Source organism: Hyperolius riggenbachi, chromosome 3 (genome assembly GCF_040937935.1).
Source record: "Hyperolius riggenbachi isolate aHypRig1 chromosome 3, aHypRig1.pri, whole genome shotgun sequence".
NCBI classification, from domain to species: Eukaryota; Metazoa; Chordata; class Amphibia; order Anura; family Hyperoliidae; genus Hyperolius; species Hyperolius riggenbachi.
Window position 1 is genome coordinate 15,326,228 of NC_090648.1, and position 14,769 is coordinate 15,340,996.

Consider the following 14,769-nt stretch of genomic DNA (forward strand, 5'->3'; position numbering starts at 1 on the left):
AAGCTGGCCAGCATCATTGTTTAATTTTTAGGGGATATCTTTATCTTTATAAAGAATAAAAGCCTTGCAGAGAATCCCCCCATGAAGAGATGGACTAGTCCAAAACCTGTCACTTCTGTCAGATTTCTACTGCCTACAGAGTAAAATGAGCCATGAATTACTTTTCTCCTATGTTGCTGTCACTTACAGTAGGTAGTAGAAATCTGACAGGAGTGACAGGTTTTGAACTAGTCCATGTCTTCATAGGGGATTCTCAGCAAGGCTTTTATTCTTTATAAAGATATTCCCTAAAAAGGATTTAAACAATGATGCTGGCCAGCCTCCCTGCTCACTACACAGTTTTTTGGCAGTTTGGACAGAGCAACTGCCATTCACTAAGTGCTTATGAAAATAAATAGATCTCTGAGAATCCCCTATGAAGAGATGGACTAGTCCAAAACGTGTCACTTCTGTCAGATTTCGACTACTTACTGTAAGTGACAGCAACATAGGAGAAAAGTAATTCATGGCTCATTTTACTCTGTAGGCAGTAGAAATCTGACAGAAGTGACAGGTTTTGGACTAGTCCATCTCTTCATGGGGGGATTCTCTGCAAGGCTTTTATTCTTTATAAAGATAAAGATATCCCCTAAAAAGGATTTATACAATGATGCTGGCCGGCTTCCCTGCTCGCTGCAGTTTTTTGGCAGTTGGACAGAGCAACTGCCATTCACTTAATTTATGGCTCATTTTACTCTGGAAAAACATACTTCTTATTTGTTTATGTTTGCACATATTTTAAATGTTACATTTTTGTGCCATAGTGCCCCATTAAGCCCCATCTACACCATACAATTTGTTTTGTCAGATTTGATTTGATTCATTGATTCAATTTGTTTTGATTCGACATGTCCGATCGGGATTTGATTTGAATAAATTTACCATTGCAAAACAATGGCAAATTGAATCGAATCAAATTGAGTCCCGATCGGACATGTCGGATTGAATCGAACAAAAAAATGATATGGTGTAGATGGGGCTTTAGTCCTGTTTTCAGCAGGGTTGTCAAATCATCCCTTTAAAAGGACCACTATCGCAAAAAAAAAAAAAAGTAGGCAGTTAAAATCTGACAGAACTGACAGGTTTTGGGCCAGTCCATCTCCTCATGGGAGATTATCAGGGTTTTCTTTGTTTTCAACAGCATTTCCTGAACAGCAGTTGAAAAGTCTAACTGACAAAATAGTGTGCAAGTGAGCAGGGAGGCTGGCTGGTATCTTGCTATTTTGGCAGGTGAACTGCTGTTCAGGAAATGCTGTTGAAAACAAAGTGGTCCTTTTAGGCCTCTTTCACGGTGTGCCGTTAAAGTCGCACGTTAGATAAAGTCTTAACATGGACTAACATACAGCAATACAAAGTCTGTGCGACATTCACAGTGCACACGTTGCGTTTGTATGTAACGTGTAGGGGCACTATGGCAAAAAAAATTGTAAATTGTAAAATATGTGCAAACATATACAAATAAGGAGTATGTTTCTTCTACAGTAAATGGAGCCATAAATTATTTTTCTCCTATGTTGCTGTCACTTACAGTAAGTAGTAGAAATCTGACAGAAGCGACAGGTTTTGGACTAGTCCATCTCTTCATGGGGGATTCTCAGAGATCTATTTATTTTCATAAGCACTTAGTGAATGGCAGTTGCTCTGTCCAAACTGCCAAAAAACTGTGTAGTGAGCAGGGAAGCTGACCAGCATCATTGTTTAAATCCTTTTTAGGGAATATCTTTATAAAGAATAAAAGCCTTGCTGAGAATCCCCTATGAAGACATGGACTAGTCCAAAACCTGTCACTCCTGTCAGATTTCTACTACCTACTGTAAGTGACAGCAACATAGGAGAAAAGTAATTCATGGCTCATTTTACTCTGGGAGAAATGTACTTATTTGTTCATGTTTGCACATATTTTACAGTTTTTTTGCCATAGTGCCCCTTTAACTGCCAAAAGGATGAATGGGTCGGCACCACCAAATGTAATGTAAAGCTCTTTAATGAGTCATAAGACATCAGTAACAGACTGCCTACTTTTTTTTTTTTTCCCCGATAGTGGTCCTTTAAAAGGAACCTGAGGTGTGAGACCTATGGAACCATATTTATTTCCTTTCTGGTCAGTAGGGTGTAAATCCCACACCTGAAACCAGCATGCAGCTAATCAGATATCTGATAGTCCTATAGATATCTGATCCACGGCACGCTTGTTCAGGCCCCATTCACACTACAGCCTTTCGTCTGCAATTTTGGCAAAATGTTCAAGCACTAGCGCTAATTCCTTCAGAGGATCTTCCAACCCTATTCCAACCCTAGTCCATGCCTTCGTCACATCAAGGTTAGACTACTGCAACGTCCTCTACACAGGCCTGCATAAGAAAGACTTACGCCGCCTGCAATTAGTACAGAATGCAGCCGCAAGGCTGTTAACGAGCCAACCCCGCCATTGCCACATAACACCAACCCTGAGCTCACTCCACTGGCTACCGATAAAATGGAGAATTCTGTTTAAGATTGGATTACTGACATTCAAATCCTTGCACAATCTGGGCCCTGGATACCTGAAGGACTTGTTGCAACTACATCACACCCCCCCACAATCTTAGATCAAAAGGACGTAACACCTTGGTCACCCCCAGAGTCCACCTCAAAACCTTTGGAGACAGAGCCTTTTGTCATGCTGCCCCTACACTTTGGAACTCCCTGCCACACTCAATCAGGACAGCTCCATCCCTGGAAGCATTTAAGTCTAAACTGAAAACCTACCTCTTCAGTCTGGCATTCATGAACATCTGACTATCTTCTCTGTAACACAACCCAGCCTGCAACCCTGTATTAATCTGAGACACAACTATGCGCTTTGAGTCCTATGGGAGAAAAGCGCTTTACAAATGTTATTGTATTGTATTGTATTGTATTGTATTGTATAGTGCTATAATATAATGGGCCTGTTCTTACTTGGGTGATTTGCGTTAATCGCCGGTGATTAACGCAAATCGCCAAATGCAAATGTGTAGCCTGCACCATTTTCAGGCGATTTCCCGGCGATCGCGTTTCAGTGCTAAACGCGATCACGGAAAAATCGCTGCAGTGTCCAGTGATTTTCTGCACGGCAAAAAAAAAAAAATCACTCCCGCAAAACGCGGGCGGTAATCACCGGCGTTTTGCTCTTTTAAGTATGAATGGGGCCTCAGGGTCTATGGCTTACAGTATTAAGCCCCATCGACACCATACAATTTTTTGTGCGATTCGATTCAATCAGACATGTCCGATCAGGATTCGATTCATTTTGCCACTTTGTTCTGCAATGGCAAAATGAATCGAATCCCGATCGGACATGTCTGATTGAATCGAATCGATGAATCGAATCACACAAAAAAAATTGTATGGTGGAGATGGGACTTTAGAGGCAGAGGAACATCAGGGCAGCCAGGCAATCTGCATTATTTAAAAGCACAGCCTCCATATTTCTCTCACCTCGGGTTCCCTTTAAATACCAACACATAAGATATGCAGGTTCTGGGGCTACTTACACATAATCAGGGCCTAAACTGCATCTAACTAGCCACAAGACCTGTATAAATCATATGTAACTGTATTTAAAAGGGATGGGTTGGCAACACTGGCAGGGAGATACCATTGGCCTGCATGTTGGCACTATTAAGCCAGGGGAACATGTTTGCATTTTTTAAATGTAAAAACTTAAAAACAAAAAAAACAAAAAAAAAAAACATAAAAACATAAAAAGGAGCAAAACAAAAACAAAAAAACAAACAAACAAAAACAAACTTTGCTAACACTAAGAAAATCAATCATAAAAACTACTGAATACATTAGTAAAAAGTTACCTGAACTGAAAAACACTAGATTTTGCAACAGAAAGAAGGCAGACTGGAGGAGAGAAACAGCACAATGACCGAGGCGCAGCCGGCATAGGTAATCAGCAGGTATCCATTCCTGTATATCACCATGACTAATCCACAGCTCCAAACACACACACAGTACTAATTATACTCCCTGAATGCTTAATAAGCAGCGTGGGCTGACATAACCTCTTCTGCCTCAAGGGAGGGTTCTGCAGCTAAGAGTCTTGTTTTTAAAATTTGTGACTTGAATGAAGGAGCTAACAGCAGGCTCTGTGGGCAAGGCTGCTGTGACAGGCTGCAAGAAGGCGGGGCATGGACTGGGCTGTCTGAGTAGAGCACAGGCTGCAGCTCTGGAAGTCTCTGCTACAGGAAGTAACTAATGTGAGGGCTGCTGATTTTATACTAAATGCAATTGTTTAGCGTTTTTCCTGTCGCATGCAAAATGCAAAATGCAAGGACATCAGCAAACTAACGAGGGATCTTTTACACTGCAAGCCGCAATTACAAACACAATGCGATTTCGATGCAATTTTGATGAGGTTTTAAAATGACATTTTGCTGAGAAAAACGCACAGCTATTTACTGTGGTAACCACTTCCGGCGCCTGGCCCCGCCTCCCCTCTCTCTGGAGAAAAACGCCCAGCTATTTACTGTGATAACCACTTCCGGGGCCTGGCCCCGCCTCCTCTCTCTCCTCGGATAAAAACGCTCAGCTATTTACTGTGGTAACCACTTCCAGCGCCTGGCCCTCGTCTCTCTCCTCGGAGAAAAACGCCCAGCTATTTACTGTGGTAACCAGCTTGGCGTTTTTCTCTCTGAGGAGAGAGGGGAGGCGGGGCCAGGTGCCGGAAGTGGTTACCACAGTAAATAGCTGTGCGTTTTTCTCTCCGAGGAGAGGGGAGGCGGGGCCAGGCGCTGGAAGTGGTTACCACAGTAAATAGCTAGGCGTTTTTCTCTCCGAGGAGAGAGGGGAGGCGGGGCCAGACGCCGGAATTGGTTGCCACAGTAAATAGCTGGGCGTTTTTCTCTCCGATGAGAGAAGGGAGGCGGGGCCAGATGCCGGAAGTGGTTACCACAGTAAATAGCTAGGCGTTTTCTCTCCGAGGAGAGAGGGGATGCGGGGCCAGGCGCTGGAAGTGGTTACCACAGTAAATAGCTGGGCGTTTTTCTCCAAGGAGAGAGGGGAGGCGGGGCCAGGTGCCGGAAGTGGAGCTTTTTTATTACAGCAGCACTGAAGGATTCTTATTGTATGGATGGAGATTCACTTTAAGGTGGCCATTAACGATACAATCCTGCGGCCGATTAACTAATCGTCATAGTAATAGATCGGAAATTATAGGCCATGCCAATTAACGGCCAGGTTCCCGCTAAATCATTCAATCAGAATAATGGAATCGATCCGTTTTTCAGATTGATCCCATAGGTTAGTGGGAAGTTGTACTGGAAACGATCATTTAATCGAGGGATTGTATCGTTAATGGCCACCGTTAAAGTTATTTGACATCAGCTGATCAATCAGCTTCTAGACAGATAAAATCTGTGTCTGCCGCTTGTGTGTAAATATATACACAACACATTATACGTGAGAAGCTTGTTCCAGTGATGTATACTTCCAGCAGAAGGAGGAGATGGGCTGGGGGAGGAGATGGGATGGGGGAGGGGTGGGAGTGATTGTCTCTTTATTTTCTGGAGTGGAACTCGTGACCTCATGCTTTACAGGCAGGGGCAGTACCTCTGGCCCTTCTCAGCTGCCTAGTGGATTGTCTTACCGCATAGATGTATGCACTGGTGAATGGGACCCCGCAGAGGAGCAGCAGGGCGGACGCCAGCATTGGATAGCTGGGAGACAGAGGAGAGACGGACTTCATCTTGTGCATCGGACCCTGGAAAACAGAGAAATAATCGGTAAACTTACTGGAAACATTCATATTGCTTTTATTTAATTTTCAAACCTCAGTTTAGTCATTTTTTTATACATCCGTTTAACAGAACATGAAAAAAAAAAAAGAAAGATACCTGCTGCACCAATTTATAAATCATCATTCCCCCTCAGCAACCTCCAGCCGCCTGCTTACTATCAGTCAATCTGAAACACACACCCCCGGCCCTGTAGTCAATTGGGCTTATAGGAGGGCGGAGCAATAGCTCTGTCTGTTGTAGCCACGCCCCTTGCTGCCAAGCACAGCTGTCAGTCTTTAGTAGGAGGTGTGGATTGGCCTGTAGTGGTAGTGAGCAGGCAGCTGTAGGTCGGAGAGGAGAGACGCATGTAGTTTTGGTATCTTAGGCCACTTTACACTTAAAGAGAAATCGTGACCAGGAACTGAACTTCATCCCAATCAGTAGCTGATTCCCCCTTTCCCATGAGAAATCATTTCCTTTTCTCAAACAGATCATCAGGGGGCGCTGTATGGCTAATATTGTGGTGAAACCCCTCCCACAGTGTGATGTCAGGACCATGGTGCTGACAGTTTCCTGTCTGTGAACCTCTTTGCATTGTGGGAATTAGCTGTTTACAGCTGTTTCCAACTGCCAAGAAAGCATGCAGCAGCTACATCACCTGCCAGCAGTAAAAATGTCACCATGTAATAAATGTCAGAATGTAAATCAGGGAGAGGAAAGATTTTACAATGAGCAAACACTGACTAAATCATTTATACACAATTATTGTAAAAATGAAACTTTTTTTTATTACATTATTTTCACTGGAGTTCCTCTTTAACCAGTTGCTATCAGAAAGAAAACGGATTTTCAAAGTAATGCCCACGTTTTCCTTCCTATGGCTCAGTGCCCACTATATGCGTTTTAACTGAAATCATTTTCACAATGCACTGCTATGAACAAAACATGTAGCAACGCACACTAATGCATACCAACGCCTCATTCACACTTTGCGCGCTTCTTTCCTTTTTTTTTTATTAGCACATCAATGTTAAAGATTGATACGTGTTGCTGAAAAGCGGACAGAAGCGCACTAGTGTGCAGTGTTGCCAACCGCCAGTAAATGTACTGACGGTCAGTAAAAAAAAAAAAAAAAATCAACAAATCTGGGCTGTCAGTAAAGTCCACGAAAAACTTTGTGGTGTCAGTAAAAAAAAACCTCTCTCTTTTTCAGAAGATCACAGCACTTACTGCTTATCATTTCACACATCACTCTGGAATGTACACTGCTCTAGCTAAAAATGGGAATATATCTGTAGACTTGGCGGCCGATCGAGCATCAGATAAGACAAGTATTATTGATATTAAAAAAAAAAAAATCGGTGCCACCTAGAGCATGCCTATACAGTCAAACCAATTTCGGCCCAAATTTGGTTGCATGCATCGATCGCATGTATCAATCAGACATGCTGGAAAAACTCGGGTTGGCATGCTCGATTGGATGTGCAGTGGTAATGGCTGCGATAATCGAGAACAAACGTGATGGGTACCCCCAAATGTAAATGTATCAAAGTCCCCCCCCCCAGATGCTGTGCATTATTACTCCACCTGTCCGGTGTCCACCACTACATGCTTCTTCGCGCCCCACGTGGTTGCCGGTGTATTGCATGTGGGGTGCATGTGTGATATCTTTCATTTAATTTCAGGAATATTAGATGTCAGCAAAAAAGTGTTCTGTCAGTAATTTTTTTGTGCTTTGTCAGTAAAAATGTATTTCCGTGGTTGGCAACACTGCTGGTGTAAATGAGGCCTAAGAATGCAGTCACAGGCGATTATTAGCCTGCTATCTGCAGAGCAAAGTTCAGGTCTAAAGCTACATTTATTCCTTCTGAATCACTTCCCCAGAATAGTCTATAAATCAGGAGCGGTGACCAGGGCGGGTCCCAGACTTTCTCATGCTCCCCCACCCCCTCCTCAATCATGTATACCCCCATATAATACTCATCAACATGGCCAGTCAGAGGAAGCTTTGGGACGCGACCAATCAGGCGGGGGTGCTGGCACCAGACAGGCCAATCACAGCCACCCGCTTCTCCTTTTGCTAATTGGTGGCGATGTTCTCACGGGCAGGACCTCTGAATTGTGATCGGGCCAATCACTGCACTCGATCAGTAGCAGTGACCTCTCGGGTAGTGGTGGAATGAGGACGGGGACTCAGGGGTGTGTGTGTGGGGTGGTGTGTGGTGTGTGTGTGTGTCAGGAAGGCGGGCCGGAGAGCGGAGAGCAGGCAGGCGGCCCAAACTATTTGTCTAAATGCCGCCCCTTAGATCACATGATTCAGGTGGCTTCATGGTAGCTCCGCCCCTGGCTGTGACTCCGCCGGCGCCATGCTTGTTCATGAGCTTCCGAATTCCCCAGAATTCCAATTTCTGAGTTTCTAATCGGCATTCTGCAACGGAAACTGGAGTGCAGAGATTGGAATTCCGTGGAATGCTGCATTACCGAGACCGAGGAAATTACCGAGGAAATTTTAGGCCAATCACAAGACTTGGCAATGATGAGCATAATGACCAAATCACAATTACGCGTAACTTCGCGTAGTTTCGCACAATTACGATTACGGCTGTAAACGAAAATGTGTTATTTCGTGAAATTTCGCATTGATGCAGAAATCTGTAATTATGATCGTTTTTCATAATCATATTCGTTTTCATAACGGAAACGAATCAGAATTTCGTGTTTAATGTGGAAATTTGTCCGTTCTTAAAATTGTGTTCCAGTCCAGAGCCTCCTTATACATTTAAAGCAACAGCACATGCAGGACCTTTACACTATCAGATATCACAAGGCCCAAAACCAAGTGTCTCAGCATGCATGACTGCTAAGTGCACCTTGACAAAGAGCACCTGTCTTAGAAGTGGCTGCAGGTAGAGACTCCTGATACATTTAGGCCTGGAACCCACTAGAAAGCGCAAAACACTATCGCAATCGTTAGCCTAAAGCGACAACATGTGCAGGATCCTTTGCATTATCAGTAACTAGCCAACCCGCGTCGTAGCATACGCCGCATCTATCTAATAGAGTACGTGCCTCAACCTTGTAACAAGAAGAAGTAGGCTTTCCATGAGAAAATGTATGCGTGCTCAAACACCAAGTTTAACCCTAGCAAGTCTGGCTTTGCAAATCCGGCCTAATTGGCTATTCATGAGGCAATGCTCATGCAAATATGCATTTGCTTTCGCATGCCAAACTATGCAGGGTCAAAAAACCAATACTGCAAAGTGCTCTCTCGCTGCCTGGGAACCACAGCGGCACCCCGGAGTGGGAGGCTGGGTGGCGCAGCCGCCCCCCCCACACACAAGCGTGGCCAGCGCTGGGGAGAGCCGTCCGCACCCACCTCCTAATATTAAAAAAAGCCACTTACCTTAACGTCCATTGGGTTCTGCTACATGTGCATTAATTTTCTCATGGAAAACATTTTGTGCAGTTTGTATCCTTTGGAGGCAGGTGGTGGATGGCTTGCTCCGGTGGTGTGAACCCTGGAGTGAGTGCGCCTGTCCTCCCCCCCCCCCCCCCGCCCCCCCCTCTGGAGTGCTGTATGTGAGCCAGCCCTGAGCTCTAAAGCTCGGGGTGACCCATGCTTCTCTCCTTTCTCATGTGGTGCCCCCAAATGAATGCGCATGTAGCAGAACGCAATGGACGTTAAGGTAAGTGCCTGTTTTTAATATTGGGAGGTGGGTGCAGACGGCTCTCCCCGGCGCTGGCCACACTTGGGGGGGGGGGTCGTCCACGCCACCCAGCCTCCCCTTCCGGGGTGCCGCTGTGGTTTCCAGGCAGTGAGAGAGCCTGGGACCCTGCGGTCCCCCCAGTTGTATAAAAAGGGGGCATTGGGAATCCTCCCCGTGGCCCTCCTGGAGGCCTGGAGCACACCAAAAACTGCTAGCAGATTTTGAAACGCTTTTTCTTATTTTTCTGTAGCATTTCACCTAGCATTTTGCGGTTTTGTAAAGCGTTTTTGGTGTAGTAGATTTCATATATTGTTACAGTAAAGCTGTTACTGAACAGCTTCTGTAACAAAAACGCCTGCAAAACCGCTCTGAACTGCCGTTTTTCAGAGCGGTTTGCGTTTTTCATATACTTTACATTGGAGGCAAAAACGCCTCCGCAATCCAAAAAATGCCTCACCTCGGGAGTATGCGTTTCAGCAAAACGCCTCCCGCTCTGGTGTGCACCAGCCCATTGAAATACATTACCCAAGCGTATTCGCAGCCGCAAGTGGATCGCAAAACGCTGCCGAACCGCTCTGGTGTGCACTAAGCCGGATAGTGCTAATGTAGCATGTAGCAGGGTGACTGCTTTGTGGTATTGGTTTGTGCATGCATTTGCATGAGCATTACCTCATGAATAGCCAATTAGGCCATATTTGCAATGTCAGACTTGCTAGGGTAAGGCCTCTTTTTCATGGACTGTGAATAGGCAGTGAAATGGCTCTCAAACTCTCACAACTGCTTGCTGCTGCCTGGTAACTGCTTGCTGCTGCCTGGTAACTGCTTGCTGCTGCCTGGTAACTGCTTGCTGCTGCCTGGTAACTGCTTGCTGCTGCCTGGTAACTGCTTGCTGCTGCCTGGTAACTGCTTGCTGCTGCCTGGTAACTGCTTGCTGCTGCCTGGTAACTGCTTGCTGCTGCCTGGTAACTGCTTGCTGCTGCCTGGTAACTGCTTGCTGCTGCCTGGTAACTGCTTGCTGCTGCCTGGTAACTGCTTGCTGCTGCCTGGTAACTGCTTGCTGCTGCCTGGTAACTGCTTGCTGCTGCCTGGTAACTGCTTGCTGCTGCCTGGTAACTGCTTGCTGCTGCCTGGTAACTGCTTGCTGCTGCCTGGTAACTGCTTGCTGCTGCCTGGTAACTGCTTGCTGCTGCCTGGTAACTGCTTGCTGCTGCCTGGTAACTGCTTGCTGCTGCCTGGTAACTGCTTGCTGCTGCCTGGTAACTGCTTGCTGCTGCCTGGTAACTGCTTGCTGCTGCCTGGTAACTGCTTGCTGCTGCCTGGTAACTGCTTGCTGCTGCCTGGTAACTGCTTGCTGCTGCCTGGTAACTGCTTGCTGCTGCCTGGTAACTGCTTGCTGCTGCCTGGTAACTGCTTGCTGCTGCCTGGTAACTGCTTGCTGCTGCCTGGTAACTGCTTGCTGCTGCCTGGTAACTGCTTGCTGCTGCCTGGTAACTGCTTGCTGCTGCCTGGTAACTGCTTGCTGCTGCCTGGTAACTGCTTGCTGCTGCCTGGTAACTGCTTGCTGCTGCCTGGTAACTGCTTGCTGCTGCCTGGTAACTGCTTGCTGCTGCCTGGTAACTGCTTGCTGCTGCCTGGTAACTGCTTGCTGCTGCCTGGTAACTGCTTGCTGCTGCCTGGTAACTGCTTGCTGCTGCCTGGTAACTGCTTGCTGCTGCCTGGTAACTGCTTGCTGCTGCCTGGTAACTGCTTGCTGCTGCCTGGTAACTGCTTGCTGCTGCCTGGTAACTGCTTGCTGCTGCCTGGTAACTGCTTGCTGCTGCCTGGTAACTGCTTGCTGCTGCCTGGTAACTGCTTGCTGCTGCCTGGTAACTGCTTGCTGCTGCCTGGTAACTGCTTGCTGCTGCCTGGTAACTGCTTGCTGCTGCCTGGTAACTGCTTGCTGCTGCCTGGTAACTGCTTGCTGCTGCCTGGTAACTGCTTGCTGCTGCCTGGTAACTGCTTGCTGCTGCCTGGTAACTGCTTGCTGCTGCCTGGTAACTGCTTGCTGCTGCCTGGTAACTGCTTGCTGCTGCCTGGTAACTGCTTGCTGCTGCCTGGTAACTGCTTGCTGCTGCCTGGTAACTGCTTGCTGCTGCCTGGTAACTGCTTGCTGCTGCCTGGTAACTGCTTGCTGCTGCCTGGTAACTGCTTGCTGCTGCCTGGTAACTGCTTGCTGCTGCCTGGTAACTGCTTGCTGCTGCCTGGTAACTGCTTGCTGCTGCCTGGTAACTGCTTGCTGCTGCCTGGTAACTGCTTGCTGCTGCCTGGTAACTGCTTGCTGCTGCCTGGTAACTGCTTGCTGCTGCCTGGTAACTGCTTGCTGCTGCCTGGTAACTGCTTGCTGCTGCCTGGTAACTGCTTGCTGCTGCCTGGTAACTGCTTGCTGCTGCCTGGTAACTGCTTGCTGCTGCCTGGTAACTGCTTGCTGCTGCCTGGTAACTGCTTGCTGCTGCCTGGTAACTGCTTGCTGCTGCCTGGTAACTGCTTGCTGCTGCCTGGTAACTGCTTGCTGCTGCCTGGTAACTGCTTGCTGCTGCCTGGTAACTGCTTGCTGCTGCCTGGTAACTGCTTGCTGCTGCCTGGTAACTGCTTGCTGCTGCCTGGTAACTGCTTGCTGAGCACACAGCTCAACAGTCCATGGAAAAGAGGCCTTAAACTTGATGTTTGAGCACGCATACATTTTCTCATGCAAAGTACTTCTTCTTCTTGTTTGAAGGTTGAGGCACTTAGTCCATTATATATATATAGATTGCAGTCAAGGGGCTCGATTCAATAAACCATGATAACTCAAATATCACACCTTATCAAAGTTAGCACGACTTATCAGAGGAGCATAGCCATAGCTCCCAACTGTCCCTCTTTCTATGTAAATATATATATTTCTATACTAAAAATGTGTTTGATTGACTCTAAATTTTATTCCCAACCTTTAAAATTGATATATTAGTAATTTTAAAATGTTACTATTAAGAAAAATGAACCAGGATAGAAAGGACCAGTGTGGTTTGAATTATAAGACAACATATGTTTCTTATGAAATCTTTATGGTATGTGTGATTGGAGGCGTGGTGAGGGCGTGACCAGGGGTGTGGCAGAGGCGTGGCTTAAGTGTCCCTTTTTCTCATCTCAAAAAGTTGGGAGGTATGGCATAGCGAGAGCTACAAACTTATCCCTGCTAAGTGGCAATGGCACTCGTCTTGCCCTGAACCACTGCGAGTTCGTAGCGCTCACTATGCTACCCTGATAAGGCATGTTAACTGTTATGCTACCCTGATAAGGTGTGATATCTTTGATAAGGTGTGATATTTGAGTCATCATTGTTTAGTGAATCAAGCCCAATGAGTGACTTTCCTTAGTGTAGTAATTAGGCCTGAACGATAAACCGTTTTTGGATCGAAATCGCGATCACGGAAATGACGATTCTGTGATCGCCATAGCGGCGATTTTTATCCCCCTCTTTTATCCTCTCAGCCTAGCATTCCCCGCTACCGCTCAGTGCAGCAGCGGTTAGCGGCGGCTCAGCACCAGTACTTTCAGTCGCAGTGACGGAAGCAGCTCAATCTCTCCTCCAACTTCCGCCTACTAGTGTGTAGCCAATCAGCAAAGCGGATGGCAAACTCTGCCCACAGGCTCTCACACTAGCGGCGGCTGTCTCCTCCCAGTACCTCTACATAACTAGCTGGGCGGGCGGCATACTCCGCCCGCATGCCAGGCTGTCAATCACGTTGTGTCAGGTGCGGTAGGCTCTCACTCTTGGGGCGGCTCACTTCAGGCAAGGCTATTTTGTATTAAGGGCGGCAAACTCTGCCCGCAGGCTGTCACTCGTGGCTCACTCCTCCCTGCTCTTCCACATCATTTGCTGAGCGGACGGCAGACTCCGCCCGCATGCATGTCAATCAGACTTTGTGTCATGGTCAGCAGACTCCGCCTGCATGCCTGTCTTTCAAGTTGTGTATCGCCTCTGCCTTCATCAGCATGACAATGATGATGACTGCTGTGGTGTGACTGTGGTGATCTATTCTTTCTGCAGCCTGCAAAGCTGCAGTGGGGCACTTTGAATGTTTACAAACTAAGGTGGTATTCATTTTCTTCCTATTCCTTTGTATTTCCTTCATATTCCTTCCTATTCATTGTGAATTTAGTGCTAAGGCTTGATTTGAAGAAAATCGTGAATTGAATCGAAATCGCAATTTCTGACAGAAATTGTGCGATTCAATCTTTTCCTAAAATCGTTCAGGCCTAGTAGTAATTACTTAAAATCAAACGTTTTCTGGTACTGCACCTGCGCAGTAAGCTCTCCGAGGCGGGAGCGAGGACATGCGCGGCCGCGCAGCCGCAGTGACATTCGTCTAGTTAGGCTAATAAATGAATGGTGACTAGCGGCAGGGATCGGAGGATTATTCAGTGGCGGCGAGGGACAGGATACCTGCGGAGGGGCGCTGGAAGCCCCAGGTAAGTGACACTTTATTTTAAAAAAAACACTACAGAACTCCTTTAACAGATTTATTGGCACAGATGTCCAATCTGTGTCCTCATAGCTTCTGCCCTTTCACTAACCTTCCCCCTCCCAGCAGACACTAACTAGTTCTCCATACTAGTCACCGACCCATCCCCCACAGTCAAAGGTCAGACTGTCAGGATCCTTTGACGGGCAGTCTGACATGCTGCTTTTTAACACAATAGATCAGTAGACTCTCTCCCAAGCTTTCTAGCTTTCTCCTCCACATATATACGTTGCCTGAGGCCTCCTTCACAACATAACATCTAAAAAAAGGCACGTAAAATGCAAAATGCATGCAAAATTCTATAGTTTCCTGTTCTTCAGAAACTGGTGAGTGAAACAGGAAGTAGGGAAGTTCTGCGAAAGGGTCAAACGCCTGAATAAAACCTGAGGCCTGGTACACATGGACGCTTGCTGGGCGGTAAATGACATTTAAGCTCTGGCCGTTCATATGAATGGGCAGCACCGGTAGTGTCGTTTACCGCCATTTAAAACTTTTTGCTGCCTGAGGCAAACTTGTGAGGATGCCCCCGTCCCCCTCCCGAATTGGAATAAACGCACAGCACCTGACAATTTGCACCGCACGTTATAGCTGCGATGAGCGCCCAAAAAACACCCTCAGGACAGGTAGGTAGCCAGGTACAGTCGCCCCCAGTACAGGTTGGCCAGGTACAGTCGCCCCCAGTACAGGTTGGCCAGGTACAGTCGCCCCCAGTACAGGTTGGCCAGGTACAGT

General features: G+C 46.8%; 1 protein-coding gene across 1 annotated transcript in view; it reads right to left on the reverse strand.

Annotated features, from left to right (window-relative positions):
- RNF167 (ring finger protein 167) overlaps nt 1–14,769 on the reverse strand; it is a 60,766-nt gene that overhangs the window by 38,500 nt on the left and 7,497 nt on the right. Inside the window, exon 2 of the mRNA XM_068273899.1 lies at nt 5,657–5,770. Coding sequence (XP_068130000.1) covers nt 5,657–5,764 — 108 coding nt within the window. The 5' untranslated portion in view covers nt 5,765–5,770. The remainder of the gene's footprint in view (nt 1–5,656; nt 5,771–14,769) is intronic.